Source organism: Salvelinus alpinus, chromosome 2 (genome assembly GCF_045679555.1).
Source record: "Salvelinus alpinus chromosome 2, SLU_Salpinus.1, whole genome shotgun sequence".
Taxonomy (NCBI): domain Eukaryota; kingdom Metazoa; phylum Chordata; class Actinopteri; order Salmoniformes; family Salmonidae; genus Salvelinus; species Salvelinus alpinus.
This window is the reverse complement of record NC_092087.1, coordinates 95,108,537-95,131,303: the sequence shown is the minus strand read 5'-3', so window position 1 is coordinate 95,131,303 and position 22,767 is coordinate 95,108,537. Positions and strand designations below refer to the sequence as shown.

The 22,767-nt window shown below is 45.4% G+C and overlaps 1 protein-coding gene across 1 annotated transcript in view; it reads left to right on the top strand.

The window, feature by feature from the left end:
• LOC139545501 (uncharacterized) overlaps window positions 1–22,767 on the top strand; it is an 88,203-nt gene that overhangs the window by 14,866 nt on the left and 50,570 nt on the right. Inside the window, exons 6-10 of the mRNA XM_071353350.1 lie at window positions 4,141–4,229; window positions 13,308–13,371; window positions 13,638–13,917; window positions 14,467–14,660; window positions 16,473–16,561. Of these exons, the coding sequence (XP_071209451.1) occupies window positions 4,141–4,229; window positions 13,308–13,371; window positions 13,638–13,917; window positions 14,467–14,660; window positions 16,473–16,561 (716 nt within the window). The remainder of the gene's footprint in view (window positions 1–4,140; window positions 4,230–13,307; window positions 13,372–13,637; window positions 13,918–14,466; window positions 14,661–16,472; window positions 16,562–22,767) is intronic.

Genomic DNA, 22,767 nt, shown 5'->3' with positions numbered 1-22,767 from the left:
GTTCTACCCTCATATGTTACATCACCTGTACTCACTGTCATAGTCAGTTCTACCCTCATATGTTAAAACACCTGTACTCACTGTCATAGTCAGTTCTACCCTCATATGTTAAACACCTGTACTCACTGTCATAGTCAGTTCTACCCTCATATGTTAAAACACCTGTACTCACTGTCATAGTCAGTTCTACCCTCATATGTTAAACACCTGTACTCACTGTCATAGTCAGTTCTACCCTCATATGTTAAAACACCTGTACTCACTGTCATACTCAGTTCTACAGTTCTACCCTCATATGTTAAAACACCTGTACTCACTGTCATAGTCAGTTCTACCCTCATATGTTAAAACACCTGTACTCACTGTCATAGTCAGTTCTACCCTCATATGTTAAAACACCTGTACTCACTGTCATACTCAGTTCTACAGTTCTAGCCTCATGTTAAAACACCTGTACTCACTGTCATAGTCAGTTCTACCCTCATATGTTAAAACACCTGTACTCACTGTCATACTCAGTTCTACAGTTCTACCCTCATATGTTAAAACACCTGTACTCACTGTCATAGTCAGTTCTACCCTCATATGTTAAAACACCTGTACTCACTGTTATAGTCAGTTCTACCCTCATATGTTAAAACACCTGTACTCACTGTTATAGTCAGTTCTACAGTTCTACCCTCATATGTTAAACACCTGTACTCACTGTCATAGTCAGTTCTACCCTCATATGTTAAACACCTGTACTCACTGTTATAGTCAGTTCTACAGTTCTACCCTCATATGTTAAACACCTGTACTCACTGTTATAGTCAGTTCTACAGTTCTACCCTCATATGTTAAACACCTGTACTCACTGTCATAGTCAGTTCTACCCTCATATGTTAAACACCTGTACTCACTGTTATAGTCAGTTCTACAGTTCTACCCTCATATGTTAAACACCTGTACTCACTGTTATAGTCAGTTCTACAGTTCTACCCTCATATGTTAAACACCTGTACTCACTGTCATAGTCAGTTCTACCCTCATATGTTAAACACCTGTACTCACTGTTATAGTCAGTTCTACAGTTCTACCCTCATATGTTGAAACACCTGTACTCACTGTTATAGTCAGTTCTACAGTTCTACCCTCATATGTTAAACACCTGTACTCACTGTTATAGTCAGTTCTACAGTTCTACCCTCATATGTTAAACACCTGTACTCACTGTTATAGTCAGTTCTACAGTTCTACCCTCATATGTTAAAACACCTGTACTCACTGTTATAGTCAGTTCTACAGTTCTACCCTCATATGTTAAAACACCTGTACTCACTGTTATAGTCAGTTCTACAGTTCTACCCTCATATGTTAAACACCTGTACTCACTGTCATAGTCAGTTCTACCCGCATATGTTAAACACCTGTACTCACTGTTATAGTCAGTTCTACAGTTCTACCCTCATATGTTAAAACACCTGTACTCACTGTTATAGTCAGTTCTACAGTTCTACCCTCATATGTTAAACACCTGTACTCACTGTCATAGTCAGTTCTACAGTTCTACCCTCATATGTTACATCACCTGTACTCACTGTCATAGTCAGTTCTACCCTCATATGTTAAAACACCTGTACTCACTGTCATAGTCAGTTCTACCCTCATATGTTACATCACCTGTACTCACTGTTATAGTCAGTTCTACAGTTCTACCCTCATATGTTAAAACACCTGTACTCACTGTCATAGTCAGTTCTACCCTCATATGTTACATCACCTGTACTCACTGTTATAGTCAGTTCTACAGTTCTACCCTCATATGTTAAAACACCTGTACTCACTGTCATAGTCAGTTCTACAGTTCTACCCTCATATGTTAAAGCACCTGTACTCACTGTCATAGTCAGTTCTACCCTCATATGTTAAAACACCTGTACTCACTGTCATAGTCAGTTCTACCCTCATATGTTAAAACACCTGTACTCACTGTCATAGTCAGTTCTACCCTCATATGTTAAACACCTGTACTCACTGTCATAGTCAGTTCTACCCTCATATGTTAAAACACCTGTACTCACTGTCATAGTCAGTTCTACCCTCATATGTTAAACACCTGTACTCACTGTCATACTCAGTTCTACCCTCATATGTTAAACACCTGTACTCACTGTTATAGTCAGTTCTACCCTCATATGTTAAAACACCTGTACTCACTGTCATAGTCAGTTCTACCCTCATATGTTAAAACACCTGTACTCACTGTCATAGTCAGTTCTACCCTCATATGTTAAAACACCTGTACTCACTGTCATAGTCAGTTCTACCCTCATATGTTAAAACACCTGTACTCACTGTCATAGTCAGTTCTACCCTCATATGTTAAAACACCTGTACTCACTGTCATAGTCAGTTCTACCCTCATATGTTAAACACCTGTACTCACTGTCATAGTCAGTTCTACCCTCATATGTTAAAACACCTGTACTCACTGTCATAGTCAGTTCTACCCTCATATGTTAAACACCTGTACTCACTGTCATAGTCAGTTCTACCCTCATATGTTAAAACACCTGTACTCACTGTCATACTCAGTTCTACAGTTCTACCCTCATATGTTAAAACACCTGTACTCACTGTCATAGTCAGTTCTACCCTCATATGTTAAAACACCTGTACTCACTGTCATAGTCAGTTCTACCCTCATATGTTAAAACACCTGTACTCACTGTCATACTCAGTTCTACAGTTCTACCCTCATGTTAAAACACCTGTACTCACTGTCATAGTCAGTTCTACCCTCATATGTTAAAACACCTGTACTCACTGTCATACTCAGTTCTACAGTTCTACCCTCATATGTTAAAACACCTGTACTCACTGTCATAGTCAGTTCTACCCTCATATGTTAAAACACCTGTACTCACTGTTATAGTCAGTTCTACCCTCATATGTTAAAACACCTGTACTCACTGTTATAGTCAGTTCTACAGTTCTACCCTCATATGTTAAACACCTGTACTCACTGTCATAGTCAGTTCTACCCTCATATGTTAAACACCTGTACTCACTGTTATAGTCAGTTCTACAGTTCTACCCTCATCTGTTAAACACCTGTACTCACTGTTATAGTCAGTTCTACAGTTCTACCCTCATATGTTAAACACCTGTACTCACTGTCATAGTCAGTTCTACCCTCATATGTTAAACACCTGTACTCACTGTTATAGTCAGTTCTACAGTTCTACCCTCATATGTTAAACACCTGTACTCACTGTTATAGTCAGTTCTACAGTTCTACCCTCATATGTTAAACACCTGTACTCACTGTCATAGTCAGTTCTACCCTCATATGTTAAACACCTGTACTCACTGTTATAGTCAGTTCTACAGTTCTACCCTCATATGTTAAAACACCTGTACTCACTGTTATAGTCAGTTCTACAGTTCTACCCTCATATGTTAAACACCTGTACTCACTGTTATAGTCAGTTCTACAGTTCTACCCTCATATGTTAAACACCTGTACTCACTGTTATAGTCAGTTCTACAGTTCTACCCTCATATGTTAAAACACCTGTACTCACTGTTATAGTCAGTTCTACAGTTCTACCCTCATATGTTAAAACACCTGTACTCACTGTTATAGTCAGTTCTACAGTTCTACCCTCATATGTTAAACACCTGTACTCACTGTCATAGTCAGTTCTACCCGCATATGTTAAACACCTGTACTCACTGTTATAGTCAGTTCTACAGTTCTACCCTCATATGTTAAAACACCTGTACTCACTGTTATAGTCAGTTCTACAGTTCTACCCTCATATGTTAAAACACCTGTACTCACTGTTATAGTCAGTTCTACAGTTCTACCCTCATATGTTAAAGCACCTCAAGAGATGTTGTCAAGAGACATAGTGTTCTCAACAATGACTGTCTCATCCATTAAGTTTTATTACACGCCTAGACCCTCAATGTGGTCCTCAATAGAAAATACTTCAGTCAAGACAGTGTGTGTGTGTGTGTGTGTGTGTGTGTGTGTGTGTGTGTGTGTGTGTGTGTGTGTGTGTGTGTGTGTGTGTGTGTGTGTGTGTGTGTGTGTGTGTGTGTGTGTGTGTGTGTGTGTGTGTGTGTGTGTGTGTGTGTGTGTGTGTGTAGGAGGTAGCTGCCTCTGAGAAGGAAAGGAAGCCAGCAGGGGAGGAGAGTGAAGAGCCTTCCAGCGAACTCCCCAGCACCTCTTCTGGAATGTGAGTGGACATATAGTATATTATCGATTCTCTACCTGGTACAGCCAGGGACACCCCTTATAGGATATGAGTGAACATATAGTATATTATCTACCTGGTACAGCCAGGGACACCCCTCAGAGTGGATATGAGTGGACATAGAGTATATTAGTCCAGGGTGCGAATTATGGGGGAGCTCAAATAAACCGTCAGGGTTGGGTAGATTACTTTCTAAATGTGATCCGTTACAGTTACAAGTTACCTGTCCAAAAATGTAATCAGTAACGTAACTTTTGGATTACCCCCAAACTCAGTAACGTAATCTGATTACATTCTGTTACTTTTAGATTACTTTCCCCTTAAGAGACATTAGAAGAAGACAAAAATGCATGTTACCAATTGAACGACATCTATTGCAGGATAAATCAATGTTAAAGTTTACATAGCTGGCCATATATGGATGTTAAATATGACTTTATGGGTTGTTAAGTAGGCTTCTTCTAAACCATCACTTTCCACATATAATAATACGATTCAATTATATATTTACATTAAAAACCAAAGTTGTCAGATTTCCAGTCACTCCAATAATGTTATACCCCTTGATGTTCAAGAATAGGACTTGGAAATATGAAAGTATAGATTAGCCAAATTGTTTATTTGACAAATAAAACTGTCAAATGTAATTAATGTAAGGAAAGAAAGGTAGTGTTTTATGTCACATGATCTGTAAAGACTACAAACATTCATGAATTATGGACAACTCATGAACTAGGGTGTAAACATGTTTTGATTTAACTCATGTATTATGTTGAATGTAGGCTACCTGTTCTGCGTGTGTTGATGTGTGTAAAATTGCCTCGTCTGAGAGTGTAGGCTACCAGCAGTGGTGTAGGTCTAGTGGAGGGTAAACACAGTTGACCCACCTTTTTCAGACAAATGCATTAAAGTATTGGGATCGTTACTCTTTTCACTGCGACCGGCAATCAGAGTTTACCTATCTATTTTCTTACCACTACATCCCCGGTTACTGGTAGGCCTATTAGAATTTCATGGTAATACACATTGTAGTCTAGTAAATTGACAGCGTGTGTGTTAGGGTGACGATCCAGTTCCTGGGACAGTTTCAGTCCCACTTCAGATTTCCCCCAAAAAAGCACATTTGTCATCAAGAAGCATCAACTAATGTATCTCTAATCAATGGCAGTCACTGCATGTCATTATTCAGTCTTTATTGTGTTTTATAACAGATGTCTAGTTCTATTCATCACATGGTGCCAGTATACATGCAGTCCACTGTTTAGATGGTGTCAGTATACATGCAGTCCACTGTTTAGATGGTGTCAGTATACATGCAGTCCACTGTTTAGATGGTGTCAGTATACATGCAGTCCACTGTTTAGATGGTGCCAGTATACATGCAGTCCACTGTTTAGATGGTGTCAGTGTATATGCAGTCCACTGTTTAGATGGTGTCAGTATACATGCAGTCCACTGTTTAGATGGTGTCAGAATACATGCAGTCCACTGTTTAGATGGTGTCAGTATACATGCAGTCCACTGTTTAGATGGTGCCAGTGTATATGCAGTCCACTGTTTAGATGGTGTCAGTATACATGCAGTCCACTGTTTAGATGGTGCCAGTATACATGCAGTCCACTGTTTAGATGGTGCCAGTATACATGCAGTCCACTGTTTAGATGGTGCCAGTATACATGCAGTCCACTGTTTAGATGGTGTCAGTATACATGCAGTCCACTGTTTAGATGGTGCCAGTATACATGCAGTCTACTGTTTAGATGGTGCCAGTATACATGCAGTCCACTGTTTAGATGGTGTAATTATTTAGGAGTGGATCAACATGTTACAGGTAGTCTACTTTTAGAAGGGATTTGTTTGACAATCAGATGAAAGCATCATGACTGGTTGTGTTCATGCCACGTTAAAAAGGTCATAAATTAAATGACATTTTTATCATTAATCATAATAGAGACCCCCCAGGTGTAATTTACATTCTGTATTAGTCTGTTCTCTACCTGTACCCACAGCCTTCCTCCTCTTCGTCTGAAGAGGAGGTGTAGCAGGGATCGGATCAACATGTTTAATTCAAGACGAATAACGTGAACACTTACAAAATACAAAAATAACAAACGTGGCAAACCGAAACAGTCCTCTCTGGTGAAACGAGCACAAAGACAGGAAACAACCACCCACAAACCCCAACACAAAACAAGCCACCTAAATATGATTCCCAATCAGAAACAACACAAAACACCTGCCTCTGATTGAGAACCATATTCGGCCAAACATAGAAACAGACAAACTAGACACACAACATAGAATGCCCACCCAGCTCACGTCCTGACCAACACTAAAACAAGTAAAACACACAAGAACTATGGTCAGAACGTGACACTACCGGTAAAGAAGAGGACTGGACACCTCTCAGAGCCTGGTTCCTCTCTAGGTTTCTTCCTAGTCACTGTGCTTCTGCCTCTGTATTGCCTGCTGCTTGGGGTTTTAGGCTGGGTTTCTGTATAGGTCTTTGACATCAGTTGATATAAAAGGGATTTGTAAAATACATTTGATTTATTTGCTATAGATACTGGTAACATTGAATATATGAGTCTTCTGGTGCTGGAGAGATAATCAACTTTAAAAGTGGTGAATTGACCCTCTAACATCTCTTTTATACCTCTATTACGTCATCCTCATGAACTGACTGAAATGAATGTAGAACAGTGTAGTGACCACAGCATGTGGTGGTGGTGTACAGGAACAGAACAGTGTAGTGACCACAGCATGTGGTGGTGGTGTACAGGAACAGAACAGTGTAGTGACCACAGCATGTGGTGGTGGTGTACAGGAACAGAACAGTGTAGTGACCACAGCATGTGGTGGTGGTGTACGGGAACAGAACAGTGTAGTGACCACAGCATGTGGTGGTGGTGTACAGGAACAGAACAGTGTAGTGACCACAGCATGTGGTGGTGGTGTACGGGAACAGAACAGTGTAGTGACCACAGCATGTGGTGGTGGTGTACAGGAACAGAACAGTGTAGTGACCACAGCATGTGGTGGTGGTGTACAGGAACAGAACAGTGTAGTGACCACAGCATGTGGTGGTGGTGTACGGGAACAGAACAGTGTAGTGACCACAGCATGTGGTGGTGGTGTAGGGGAACAGAACAGTGTAGTGACCCCAGCATATGGTGGTGGTGTAGGGAACAGAACAGTGTAGTGACCACAGCGTGTAGGGGTGGTGTAGGGAACAGAACAGTGTAGTGACCACAGCATGTGGTGGTGGTGTAGGGAACAGAACAGTGTAGTGACCACAGCATGTGGTGGTGGTGTAGGGAACAGAACAGTGTAGTGACCACAGCATGTGGTGGTGGTGTAGGGGAACAGAACAGTGTAGTGACCACAGCATGTGGTGTAGGGGAACAGAACAGTGTAGTGACCACAGCATGTGGTGGTGGTGTAGGGGAACAGAACAGTGTAGTGACCACAGCATGTGGTGGTGGTGTAGGGGAACAGAACAGTGTAGTGACCACAGCATGTAGTGGTGGTGTAGGGGAACAGAACAGTGTAGTGACCACAGCATGTGGTGGTGTAGGGGAACAGAACAGTGTAGTGACCACAGCATGTGGTGGTGGTGTAGGGGAACAGAACAGTGTAGTGACCACAGCATGTGGTGGTGGTGTAGGGGAACAGAACAGTGTAGTGACCACAGCATGTGGTGGTGGTGTAGGGGAACAGAACAGTGTAGTGACCACAGCATGTGGTGGTGGTGTAGGGGAACATAACAGTGTAGTGACCACAGCATGTGGTGGTGGTGTAGGGGAACAGAACAGTGTAGTGACCACAGCATGTGGTGGTGGTGTAGGGGAACAGAACAGTGTAGTGACCACAGCATGTGGTGGTGGTGTAGGGGAACAGAACAGTGTAGTGACCACAGCATGTGGTGGTGGTGTAGGGGAACAGAACAGTGTAGTGACCACAGCATGTGGTGGTGGTGTAGGGAACAGAACAGTGTAGTGACCACAGCGTGTAGGGGTGGTGTAGGGAACAGAACAGTGTAGTGACCACAGCATGTGGTGGTAGTGTAGGGAACAGAACAGTGTAGTGACCACAGCATGTGGTGGTGGTGTAGGGAACAGAACAGTGTAGTGACCACAGCATGTGGTGGTGCTGTAGGGGAACAGAACAGTGTAGTGACCACAGCATGTGGTGGTGCTGTAGGGGAACAGAACAGTGTGGTGACCACAGCATGTGGTGGTGGTGTAGGGGAACAGAACAGTGTAGTGACCACAGCATGTGGTGGTGGTGTAGGGGAACAGAACAGTGTAGTGACCACAGCATGTGGTGGTGGTGTAGGGGAACAGAACAGTGTAGTGACCACAGCATGTGGGGGTGGTGTAGGGGAACAGAACAGTGTAGTGACCACAGCATGTAGTGGTGGTGTAGGGGAACAGAACAGTGTAGTGACCACAGCATGTGGTGGTGGTGTAGGGGAACAGAACAGTGTAGTGACCACAGCATGTGGTGGTGGTGTAGGGAAACAGAACAGTGTAGTTACCACAGCATGTGGTGGTGGTGTAGGGGAACAGAACAGTGTAGTGACCACAGCATGTGGTGGTGGTGGTGTAGGGGAACAGAACAGTGTAGTGACCACAGCATGTGGTGGTGCTGTAGGGGAACAGAACAGTGTAGTGACCACAGCATGTGGTGGTGGTGTAGGGGAACAGAACAGTGTAGTGACCACAGCATGTGGTGGTGGTGTAGGGGAACAGAACAGTGTAGTGACCACAGCATGTGGTGGTGGTGTAGGGGAACAGAACAGTGTAGTGACCACAGCATGTAGTGGTGGTGTAGGGGAACAGAACAGTGTAGTGACCACAGCATGTGGTGGTGGTGTAGGGGAACAGAACAGTGTAGTGACCACAGCATGTGGTGGTGGTGTAGGGAAACAGAACAGTGTAGTTACCACAGCATGTGGTGGTGGTGTAGGGGAACAGAACAGTGTAGTGACCACAGCATGTGGTGGTGGTGGTGTAGGGGAACAGAACAGTGTAGTGACCACAGCATGTGGTGGTGGTGGTGTAGGGGAACAGAACAGTGTAGTGACCACAGCATGTGGTGGTGCTGTAGGGAACAGAACAGTGTAGTGACCACAGCGTGTGGTGGTGGTGTAGGGGAACGGAACAGTGTAGTGACCACAGCATGTGGTGGTGGTGTAGGGGAACAGAACAGTGTAGTGACCACAGTATGTGGTGGTGGTGTAGGGGAACAGAACAGTGTAGTGACCACAGCATGTGGTGGTGGTGTAGGGGAACAGAACAGTGGAGTGACCACAGCATGTGGTGGTGGTGTAGATGAACAGAACAGTGCAGTGACCACAGCATGTGGTGGTGGTGTAGGGGAACAGAACAGTGTAGTGACCACAGCATGTGGTGGTGGTGTAGGGGAACAGAACAGTGTAGTGACCACAGCATGTGGTGGTGGTGTAGGGGAACAGAACAGTGTAGTGACCACAGCATGTAGTGGTGGTGTAGGGGAACAGAACAGTGTAGTGACCACAGCATGTGGTGGTGTAGGGGAACAGAACAGTGTAGTGACCACAGCATGTGGTGGTGGTGTAGGGGAACAGAACAGTGTAGTGACCACAGCATGTGGTGGTGGTGTAGGGGAACAGAACAGTGTAGTGACCACAGCATGTGGTGGTGGTGTAGGGGAACAGAACAGTGTAGTGACCACAGCATGTGGTGGTGGTGTAGGGAACAGAACAGTGTAGTGACCACAGCGTGTAGGGGTGGTGTAGGGGAACAGAACAGTGTAGTGACCACAGCATGTGGTGGTAGTGTAGGGAACAGAACAGTGTAGTGACCACAGCATGTGGTGGTGGTGTAGGGGAACAGAACAGTGTAGTGACCACAGCATGTGGTGGTGGTGTAGGGGAACAGAACAGTGTAGTGACCACAGCATGTGGTGGTGGTGTAGGGGAACAGAACAGTGTAGTGACCACAGCATGTAGTGGTGGTGTAGGGGAACAGAACAGTGTAGTGACCACAGCATGTGGTGGTGGTGTAGGGGAACAGAACAGTGTAGTGACCACAGCATGTGGTGGTGGTGTAGGGAACAGAACAGTGTAGTTACCACAGCATGTGGTGGTGGTGTAGGGGAACAGAACAGTGTAGTGACCACAGCATGTGGTGGTGGTGTAGGGGAACAGAACAGTGTAGTGACCACAGCATGTGGTGGTGGTGTAGGGGAACAGAACAGTGGAGTGACCACAGCATGTGGTGGTGGTGTAGGGGAACAGAACAGTGTAGTGACCACAGCATGTGGTGGTGGTGTAGGGGAACAGAACAGTGGAGTGACCACAGCATGTGGTGGTGGTGTAGGGAACAGAACAGTGTAGTGACCACAGCATGTGATGGTGGTGTAGGGGAACAGAACAGTGTAGTGACCACAGCATGTGATGGTGGTGTAGGGAACAGAACAGTGTAGTGACCACAGCATGTGGTGGTGGTGTAGGGAACAGAACAGTGTAGTGACCACAGCATGTGGTGGTGTAGGGGAACATAACAGTGTAGTGACCACAGCATGTGGTGGTGGTGTAGGGAACAGAACAGTGTAGTGACCACAGCATGTGGTGGTGTAGGGGAACAGAACAGTGTAGTGACCACAGCATGTGGTGGTGGTGTAGGGGAACAGAACAGTGTAGTGACCACAGCATGTTATGGTGGTGTAGATGAACAGAACAGTGCAGTGACCACAGCATGTGGTGGTGGTGTAGGGGAACAGAACAGTGTAGTGACCACAGCATGTGGTGGTGGTGTAGGGGAACAGAACAGTGTAGTGACCACAGCATGTGGTGGTGGTGTAGGGGAACAGAACAGTGTAGTGACCACAGCATGTGGTGGTGGTGTAGGGGAACAGAACAGTGTAGTGACCACAGCATGTAGTGGTGGTGTAGGGGAACAGAACAGTGTAGTGACCACAGCATGTGGTGGTGGTGTAGGGGAACAGAACAGTGTAGTGACCACAGCATGTGGTGGTGGTGTAGGGGAACAGAACAGTGTAGTGACCACAGCATGTGGTGGTGGTGTAGGGGAACAGAACAGTGTAGTGACCACAGCATGTGGTGGTGGTGTAGGGGAACAGAACAGTGTAGTGACTACAGCATGTGGTGGTGGTGTAGGGGAACAGAACAGTGTAGTGACCACAGCATGTGGTGGTGGTGTAGGGGAACAGAACAGTGTAGTGACCACAGCATGTGGTGGTGGTGTAGGGGAACAGAACAGTGGAGTGACCACAGCATGTGGTGGTGGTGTAGGGAACAGAACAGTGTAGTGACCACAGCATGTGATGGTGGTGTAGGGGAACAGAACAGTGTAGTGACCACAGCATGTGATGGTGGTGTAGGGAACAGAACAGTGTAGTGACCACAGCATGTGGTGGTGGTGTAGGGAACAGAACAGTGTAGTGACCACAGCATGTGGTGGTGTAGGGGAACATAACAGTGTAGTGACCACAGCATGTGGTGGTGGTGTAGGGAACAGAACAGTGTAGTGACCACAGCATGTGGTGGTGTAGGGGAACAGAACAGTGTAGTGACCACAGCATGTGGTGGTGGTGTAGGGGAACAGAACAGTGTAGTGACCACAGCATGTTATGGTGGTGTAGGGGAACAGAACAGTGGAGTGACCACAGCATGTGGTGGTGGTGTAGGGGAACAGAACAGTGGAGTGACCACAGCATGTGGTGGTGGTGTAGGGAACAGAACAGTGTAGTGACCACAGCATGTGATGGTGGTGTAGGGGAACAGAACAGTGTAGTGACCACAGCATGTGATGGTGGTGTAGGGAACAGAACAGTGTAGTGACCACAGCATGTGGTGGTGGTGTAGGGGAACAGAACAGTGTAGTGACCACAGCATGTAGTGGTGGTGTAGGGGAACAGAACAGTGTAGTGACCACAGCATGTGGTGGTGGTGTAGGGAACAGAACAGTGTAGTGACCACAGCATGTGGTGGTGTAGGGGAACATAACAGTGTAGTGACCACAGCATGTGGTGGTGGTGTAGGGAACAGAACAGTGTAGTGACCACAGCATGTGGTGGTGTAGGGGAACAGAACAGTGTAGTGACCACAGCATGTGGTGGTGGTGTAGGGGAACAGAACAGTGTAGTGACCACAGCATGTGGTGGTGTAGGGGAACAGAACAGTGTAGTGACCACAGCATGTGGTGGTGGTGTAGGGGAACAGAACAGTGTAGTGACCACAGCATGTGGTGGTGGTGTAGGGGAACAGAACAGTGTAGTGACCACAGCATGTGGTGGTGGTGTAGGGGAACAGAACAGTGTAGTGACCACAGCATGTGGTGGTGGTGTAGGGGAACAGAACAGTGTAGTGACCACAGCATGTGGTGGTGGTGTAGGGGAACAGAACAGTGTAGTGACCACAGCATGTGGTGGTGGTGTAGGGGAACAGAACAGTGTAGTGACCACAGCATGTGGTGGTGGTGTAGGGGAACAGAACAGTGTAGTGACCACAGCATGTGGTGGTGCTGTAGGGGAACAGAACAGTGTAGTGACCACAGCATGTGGTGGTGGTGTAGGGGAACAGAACAGTGTAGTGACCACAGCATGTGGTGGTGGTGTAGGGGAACAGAACAGTGTAGTGACCACAGCATGTAGTGGTGGTGTAGGGGAACAGAACAGTGTAGTGACCACAGCATGTAGTGGTGGTGGTGTAGGGAACAGAACAGTGTAGTGACCACAGCATGTGGTGGTGGTGTAGGGGAACAGAACAGTGTAGTGACCACAGCATGTGGTGGTGGTGTAGGGAACAGAACAGTGTAGTGACCACAGCATGTGGTGGTGGTGTAGGGGAACAGAACAGTATGTGACTGTTTCCTGTGTGTGACTGTTTCCTGTGTGTGACTGTTTCCTGTGTGTGAATGTTTCCTGTGTGTGACTGTTTCCTGTGTGTGAATGTTTCCTGTGTGTGACTGTTTCCTGTCTGTGACTGTTTCCTGTGTGTGACTGTTTCCTGTATGTGACTGTTTCCTGTATGTGACTGTTTCCTATGTTCAGGTGGACCCCGTCTGGAGGGAAGCGTCGTTTTCTGGAGATCTCTAGGCGGAAGCGGAAGCTGAACGTAAGTCTAGTGGCCATGTCTGAGAGGTCAAATGTCATTGTGATCATACCACATATAGATCACAGCCACATACTGTGTGTGTGTGTGTGTGTGTGTGTTAAAGTTCCTAATGTAATCTATTTCATGATGATATGAGAATGAGATATTGAGAGACCAGTAGAAAGAATCTAGTATGTCCTACCAATATTAATATATTCATGATCTTTATTTTATATCACTAGTCAGTTTTTCTATTCTCTTATATCTTATCATCTTTGTTGTTTTAGAGACCCTTCATGTTGGATGTTCCAGCTCTGCTGCTGACCACTCTGGAGGAGCTCACTGAAGAACAGCTGAAGACATTTCAGTCTCACCTGACTAGGGGCTGGATGTTAGGCTTTCCTCCCATCCCAGAGAGCCAGCTGGAGAACATTGACAGACAGGACACAGTGGATCATATGGTGAAGAGATACGGCCCTGAGAGAGCTGTGGAGATCACACTCTGGATCCTGAGGGAGATGAAGCTGAATGATCTGGCAGACAAGTTAGAGAGAGATCACACTAGAGGTAACATAACCAGAATGTACATCAATCTATACATCACCATCACAGTTCAGAGAAGTTACAGAGACATCACACTAGAGGTAACATAACAATAATGTACATCAATCTATACATCACCATCACAGTTCAGAGAACTTACAGAGACATCACACTAGAGGTAACATAGCCAGAATGTACATCAATCTATACATCGCCATCTCAGTTCAGTGTAGGTCTAACCAGAAAGAACATTCAACTGACTTCATAATAACATTCAGCAGACCCCTCTTTTATAATGTGTATTCATGATGTATCCAGGTGACCCCATTATGATTAAACAACAATCCAACATTCATTACATTCCATACATACAGTCACCAATACAGTAGTGAAGATTTCACAAACAGATGAGACTTTCTAATCATGACTGTATATCTCTTCCTGAGCTTCCTAATCTGGAAGATGAACCAGAATGATCTATCAGAGAAGTTAGAGATCAGAGAAGTAGGATTGTAGACAAGGACCCTAACTGACTCTCTATCCCCCCTCCTGTCTTCCCCTCTGTTTCCCCAGTTTCTCCCTCTTTCTCAGGTACTGTCACTTCCTCATACAGGTCCTCTTTCCAACTCAGGCCCAAATCCTCCCTCTCCCACCTCTGCGGCGCAATACACCCCCTTTTCTCCAGCTCCCCTTCCTTCCTCTCCCTTGGCTCGTCTCAGAAGTTGTCATTATCTTCTGCTGGTAGTTCAGGACACCTCAGTTCACAGGTAAGAGGACGGTTAGAGAAGTGTAGGATCACTTCTACCCTCATATGTTAAACACCTGTACTCACTGTTATAGTCAGTTCTACCCTCATGTGTTAAACACCTGTACTCACTGTTATAGTCCGTTCTACAGTTCTACCCTCATATGTTAAACACCTGTACTCACTGTCATAGTCAGTTCTACAGTTCTACCCTCATATGTTAAACACCTGTACTCACTGTCATAGTCAGTCCTACCCTCATATGTTAAACACCTGTACTCACTGTTATAGTCAGTTCTACCCTCATATGTTAAACACCTGTACTCACTGTTATAGTCAGTTCTACCCTCATGTGTTAAACACCTGTACTCACTGTCATAGTCAGTTCTACCCTCATATGTTAAACACCTGTACTCACTGTTATAGTCAGTTCTACCCTCATATGTTAAACACCTGTACTCACTGTTATAGTCAGTTCTACCCTCATGTGTTAAACACCTGTACTCACTGTCATAGTCAGTTCTACCCTCATATGTTACAACACCTGTACTCACTGTTATAGTCAGTTCTACCCTCATATGTTAAAACACCTGTACTCACTGTCATAGTCAGTTCTACCCTCATATGTTAAAACACCTGTACTCACTGTCATACTCAGTTCTACAGTTCTACCCTCATGTTAAAACACCTGTACTCACTGTCATAGTCAGTTCTACCCTCATATGTTAAAACACCTGTACTCACTGTCATACTCAGTTCTACAGTTCTACCCTCATATGTTAAAACACCTGTACTCACTGTCATAGTCAGTTCTACCCTCATATGTTAAAACACCTGTACTCACTGTTATAGTCAGTTCTACCCTCATATGTTAAAACACCTGTACTCACTGTTATAGTCAGTTCTACAGTTCTACCCTCATATGTTAAACACCTGTACTCACTGTCATAGTCAGTTCTACCCTCATATGTTAAACACCTGTACTCACTGTTATAGTCAGTTCTACAGTTCTACCCTCATATGTTAAACACCTGTACTCACTGTCATAGTCAGTTCTACCCTCATATGTTAAACACCTGTACTCACTGTTATAGTCAGTTCTACAGTTCTACCCTCATATGTTAAACACCTGTACTCACTGTTATAGTCAGTTCTACAGTTCTACCCTCATATGTTAAACACCTGTACTCACTGTCATAGTCAGTTCTACCCTCATATGTTAAACACCTGTACTCACTGTTATAGTCAGTTCTACAGTTCTACCCTCATATGTTAAAACACCTGTACTCACTGTTATAGTCAGTTCTACAGTTCTACCCTCATATGTTAAACACCTGTACTCACTGTTATAGTCAGTTCTACAGTTCTACCCTCATATGTTAAACACCTGTACTCACTGTTATAGTCAGTTCTACAGTTCTACCCTCATATGTTAAAACACCTGTACTCACTGTTATAGTCAGTTCTACAGTTCTACCCTCATATGTTAAAACACCTGTACTCACTGTTATAGTCAGTTCTACAGTTCTACCCTCATATGTTAAAGCACCTCAAGAGATGTTGTCAAGAGACATAGTGTTCTCAACAATGACTGTCTCATCCATTAAGTTTTATTACACGCCTAGACCCTCAATGTGGTCCTCAATAGAAAATACTTCAGTCAAGACAGTGTGTGTGTGTGTGTGTGTGTGTGTGTGTGTGTGTGTGTGTGTGTGTGTGTGTGTGTGTGTGTGTGTGTGTGTGTGTGTGTGTGTGTGTGTGTGTGTGTGTGTGTGTGTGTGTGTGTGTGTGTGTGTGTGTGTGTGTGTGTGTGTGTGTGTGTGTGTGTGTGTAGGAGGTAGCTGCCTCTGAGAAGGAAAGGAAGCCAGCAGGGGAGGAGAGTGAAGAGCCTTCCAGCGAACTCCCCAGCACCTCTTCTGGAATGTGAGTGGACATATAGTATATTATCGATTCTCTACCTGGTACAGCCAGGGACACCCCTTATAGGATATGAGTGAACATATAGTATATTATCTACCTGGTACAGCCAGGGACACCCCTCAGAGTGGATATGAGTGGACATAGAGTATATTAGTCCAGGGTGCGAATTATGGGGGAGCTCAAATAAACCGTCAGGGTTGGGTAGATTACTTTCTAAATGTGATCCGTTACAGTTACAAGTTACCTGTCCAAAAATGTAATCAGTAACGTAACTTTTGGATTACCCCCAAACTCAGTAACGTAATCTGATTACATTCTGTTACTTTTAGATTACTTTCCCCTTAAGAGACATTAGAAGAAGACAAAAATGCATGTTACCAATTGAACGACATCTATTGCAGGATAAATCAATGTTAAAGTTTACATAGCTGGCCATATATGGATGTTAAATATGACTTTATGGGTTGTTAAGTAGGCTTCTTCTAAACCATCACTTTCCACATATAATAATACGATTCAATTATATATTTACATTAAAAACCAAAGTTGTCAGATTTCCAGTCACTCCAATAATGTTATACCCCTTGATGTTCAAGAATAGGACTTGGAAATATGAAAGTATAGATTAGCCAAATTGTTTATTTGACAAATAAAACTGTCAAATGTAATTAATGTAAGGAAAGAAAGGTAGTGTTTTATGTCACATGATCTGTAAAGACTACAAACATTCATGAATTATGGACAACTCATGAACTAGGGTGTAAACATGTTTTGATTTAACTCATGTATTATGTTGAATGTAGGCTACCTGTTCTGCGTGTGTTGATGTGTGTAAAATTGCCTCGTCTGAGAGTGTAGGCTACCAGCAGTGGTGTAGGTCTAGTGGAGGGTAAACACAGTTGACCCACCTTTTTCAGACAAATGCATTAAAGTATTGGGATCGTTACTCTTTTCACTGCGACCGGCAATCAGAGTTTACCTATCTATTTTCTTACCACTACATCCCCGGTTACTGGTAGGCCTATTAGAATTTCATGGTAATACACATTGTAGTCTAGTAAATTGACAGCGTGTGTGTTAGGGTGACGATCCAGTTCCTGGGACAGTTTCAGTCCCACTTCAGATTTCCCCCAAAAAAGCACATTTGTCATCAAGAAGCATCAACTAATGTATCTCTAATCAATGGCAGTCACTGCATGTCATTATTCAGTCTTTATTGTGTTTTATAACAGATGTCTAGTTCTATTCATCACATGGTGCCAGTATACATGCAGTCCACTGTTTAGATGGTGTCAGTATACATGCAGTCCACTGTTTAGATGGTGTCAGTATACATGCAGTCCACTGTTTAGATGGTGTCAGTATACATGCAGTCCACTGTTTAGATGGTGCCAGTATACATGCAGTCCACTGTTTAGATGGTGTCAGTGTATATGCAGTCCACTGTTTAGATGGTGTCAGTATACATGCAGTCCACTGTTTAGATGGTGTCAGAATACATGCAGTCCACTGTTTAGATGGTGTCAGTATACATGCAGTCCACTGTTTAGATGGTGCCAGTGTATATGCAGTCCACTGTTTAGATGGTGTCAGTATACATGCAGTCCACTGTTTAGATGGTGCCAGTATACATGCAGTCCACTGTTTAGATGGTGCCAGTATACATGCAGTCCACTGTTTAGATGGTGCCAGTATACATGCAGTCCACTGTTTAGATGGTGTCAGTATACATGCAGTCCACTGTTTAGATGGTGCCAGTATACATGCAGTCTACTGTTTAGATGGTGCCAGTATACATGCAGTCCACTGTTTAGATGGTGTAATTATTTAGGAGTGGATCAACATGTTACAGGTAGTCTACTTTTAGAAGGGATTTGTTTGACAATCAGATGAAAGCATCATGACTGGTTGTGTTCATGCCACGTTAAAAAGGTCATAAATTAAATGACATTTTTATCATTAATCATAATAGAGACCCCCCAGGTGTAATTTACATTCTGTATTAGTCTGTTCTCTACCTGTACCCACAGCCTTCCTCCTCTTCGTCTGAAGAGGAGGTGTAGCAGGGATCGGATCAACATGTTTAATTCAAGACGAATAACGTGAACACTTACAAAATACAAAAATAACAAACGTGGCAAACCGAAACAGTCCTCTCTGGTGAAACGAGCACAAAGACAGGAAACAACCACCCACAAACCCCAACACAAAACAAGCCACCTAAATATGATTCCCAATCAGAAACAACACAAAACACCTGCCTCTGATTGAGAACCATATTCGGCCAAACATAGAAACAGACAAACTAGACACACAACATAGAATGCCCACCCAGCTCACGTCCTGACCAACACTAAAACAAGTAAAACACACAAGAACTATGGTCAGAACGTGACACTACCGGTAAAGAAGAGGACTGGACACCTCTCAGAGCCTGGTTCCTCTCTAGGTTTCTTCCTAGTCACTGTGCTTCTGCCTCTGTATTGCCTGCTGCTTGGGGTTTTAGGCTGGGTTTCTGTATAGGTCTTTGACATCAGTTGATATAAAAGGGATTTGTAAAATACATTTGATTTATTTGCTATAGATACTGGTAACATTGAATATATGAGTCTTCTGGTGCTGGAGAGATAATCAACTTTAAAAGTGGTGAATTGACCCTCTAACATCTCTTTTATACCTCTATTACGTCATCCTCATGAACTGACTGAAATGAATGTAGAACAGTGTAGTGACCACAGCATGTGGTGGTGGTGTACAGGAACAGAACAGTGTAGTGACCACAGCATGTGGTGGTGGTGTACAGGAACAGAACAGTGTAGTGACCACAGCATGTGGTGGTGGTGTACAGGAACAGAACAGTGTAGTGACCACAGCATGTGGTGGTGGTGTACGGGAACAGAACAGTGTAGTGACCACAGCATGTGGTGGTGGTGTACAGGAACAGAACAGTGTAGTGACCACAGCATGTGGTGGTGGTGTACGGGAACAGAACAGTGTAGTGACCACAGCATGTGGTGGTGGTGTACAGGAACAGAACAGTGTAGTGACCACAGCATGTGGTGGTGGTGTACAGGAACAGAACAGTGTAGTGACCACAGCATGTGGTGGTGGTGTACGGGAACAGAACAGTGTAGTGACCACAGCATGTGGTGGTGGTGTAGGGGAACAGAACAGTGTAGTGACCCCAGCATATGGTGGTGGTGTAGGGAACAGAACAGTGTAGTGACCACAGCGTGTAGGGGTGGTGTAGGGAACAGAACAGTGTAGTGACCACAGCATGTGGTGGTGGTGTAGGGAACAGAACAGTGTAGTGACCACAGCATGTGGTGGTGGTGTAGGGAACAGAACAGTGTAGTGACCACAGCATGTGGTGGTGGTGTAGGGGAACAGAACAGTGTAGTGACCACAGCATGTGGTGTAGGGGAACAGAACAGTGTAGTGACCACAGCATGTGGTGGTGGTGTAGGGGAACAGAACAGTGTAGTGACCACAGCATGTGGTGGTGGTGTAGGGGAACAGAACAGTGTAGTGACCACAGCATGTAGTGGTGGTGTAGGGGAACAGAACAGTGTAGTGACCACAGCATGTGGTGGTGTAGGGGAACAGAACAGTGTAGTGACCACAGCATGTGGTGGTGGTGTAGGGGAACAGAACAGTGTAGTGACCACAGCATGTGGTGGTGGTGTAGGGGAACAGAACAGTGTAGTGACCACAGCATGTGGTGGTGGTGTAGGGGAACAGAACAGTGTAGTGACCACAGCATGTGGTGGTGGTGTAGGGGAACATAACAGTGTAGTGACCACAGCATGTGGTGGTGGTGTAGGGGAACAGAACAGTGTAGTGACCACAGCATGTGGTGGTGGTGTAGGGGAACAGAACAGTGTAGTGACCACAGCATGTGGTGGTGCTGTAGGGGAACAGAACAGTGTAGTGACCACAGCATGTGGTGGTGGTGTAGGGGAACAGAACAGTGTAGTGACCACAGCATGTGGTGGTGGTGTAGGGAACAGAACAGTGTAGTGACCACAGCGTGTAGGGGTGGTGTAGGGAACAGAACAGTGTAGTGACCACAGCATGTGGTGGTAGTGTAGGGAACAGAACAGTGTAGTGACCACAGCATGTGGTGGTGCTGTAGGGGAACAGAACAGTGTAGTGACCACAGCATGTGGTGGTGCTGTAGGGGAACAGAACAGTGTAGTGACCACAGCATGTGGTGGTGGTGTAGGGGAACAGAACAGTGTAGTGACCACAGCATGTGGTGGTGGTGTAGGGGAACAGAACAGTGTAGTGACCACAGCATGTGGTGGTGCTGTAGGGGAACAGAACAGTGTAGTGACCACAGCATGTGGTGGTGGTGTAGGGGAACAGAACAGTGTAGTGACCACAGCATGTGGTGGTGGTGTAGGGGAACAGAACAGTGTAGTGACCACAGCATGTAGTGGTGGTGTAGGGGAACAGAACAGTGTAGTGACCACAGCATGTGGTGGTGGTGTAGGGGAACAGAACAGTGTAGTGACCACAGCATGTGGTGGTGGTGTAGGGAACAGAACAGTGTAGTTACCACAGCATGTGGTGGTGGTGTAGGGGAACAGAACAGTGTAGTGACCACAGCATGTGGTGGTGGTGTAGGGGAACAGAACAGTGTAGTGACCACAGCATGTAGTGGTGGTGTAGGGGAACAGAACAGTGTAGTGACCACAGCATGTGGTGGTGGTGTAGGGGAACAGAACAGTGTAGTGACCACAGCATGTGGTGGTGGTGTAGGGAACAGAACAGTGTAGTTACCACAGCATGTGGTGGTGGTGTAGGGGAACAGAACAGTGTAGTGACCACAGCATGTGGTGGTGGTGTAGGGGAACAGAACAGTGTAGTGACCACAGCATGTGGTGGTGCTGTAGGGAACAGAACAGTGTAGTGACCACAGCGTGTGGTGGTGGTGTAGGGGAACGGAACAGTGTAGTGACCACAGCATGTGGTGGTGGTGTAGGGGAACAGAACAGTGTAGTGACCACAGTATGTGGTGGTGGTGTAGGGGAACAGAACAGTGTAGTGACCACAGCATGTGGTGGTGGTGTAGGGGAACAGAACAGTGGAGTGACCACAGCATGTGGTGGTGGTGTAGATGAACAGAACAGTGCAGTGACCACAGCATGTGGTGGTGGTGTAGGGGAACAGAACAGTGTAGTGACCACAGCATGTGGTGGTGGTGTAGGGGAACAGAACAGTGTAGTGACCACAGCATGTGGTGGTGGTGTAGGGGAACAGAACAGTGTAGTGACCACAGCATGTAGTGGTGGTGTAGGGGAACAGAACAGTGTAGTGACCACAGCATGTGGTGGTGTAGGGGAACAGAACAGTGTAGTGACCACAGCATGTGGTGGTGGTGTAGGGGAACAGAACAGTGTAGTGACCACAGCATGTGGTGGTGGTGTAGGGGAACAGAACAGTGTAGTGACCACAGCATGTGGTGGTGGTGTAGGGGAACAGAACAGTGTAGTGACCACAGCATGTGGTGGTGGTGTAGGGAACAGAACAGTGTAGTGACCACAGCGTGTAGGGGTGGTGTAGGGGAACAGAACAGTGTAGTGACCACAGCATGTGGTGGTAGTGTAGGGAACAGAACAGTGTAGTGACCACAGCATGTGGTGGTGGTGTAGGGAACAGAACAGTGTAGTGACCACAGCATGTGGTGGTGGTGTAGGGGAACAGAACAGTGTAGTGACCACAGCATGTGGTGGTGGTGTAGGGGAACAGAACAGTGTAGTGACCACAGCATGTGGTGGTGGTGTAGGGGAACAGAACAGTGTAGTGACCACAGCATGTGGTGGTGGTGTAGATGAACAGAACAGTGCAGTGACCACAGCATGTGGTGGTGGTGTAGGGGAACAGAACAGTGTAGTGACCACAGCATGTGGTGGTGGTGTAGGGGAACAGAACAGTGTAGTGACCACAGCATGTGGTGGTGGTGTAGGGGAACAGAACAGTGTAGTGACCACAGCATGTAGTGGTGGTGTAGGGGAACAGAACAGTGTAGTGACCACAGCATGTGGTGGTGGTGTAGGGGAACAGAACAGTGTAGTGACCACAGCATGTGGTGGTGGTGTAGGGAACAGAACAGTGTAGTTACCACAGCATGTGGTGGTGGTGTAGGGGAACAGAACAGTGTAGTGACCACAGCATGTGGTGGTGGTGTAGGGGAACAGAACAGT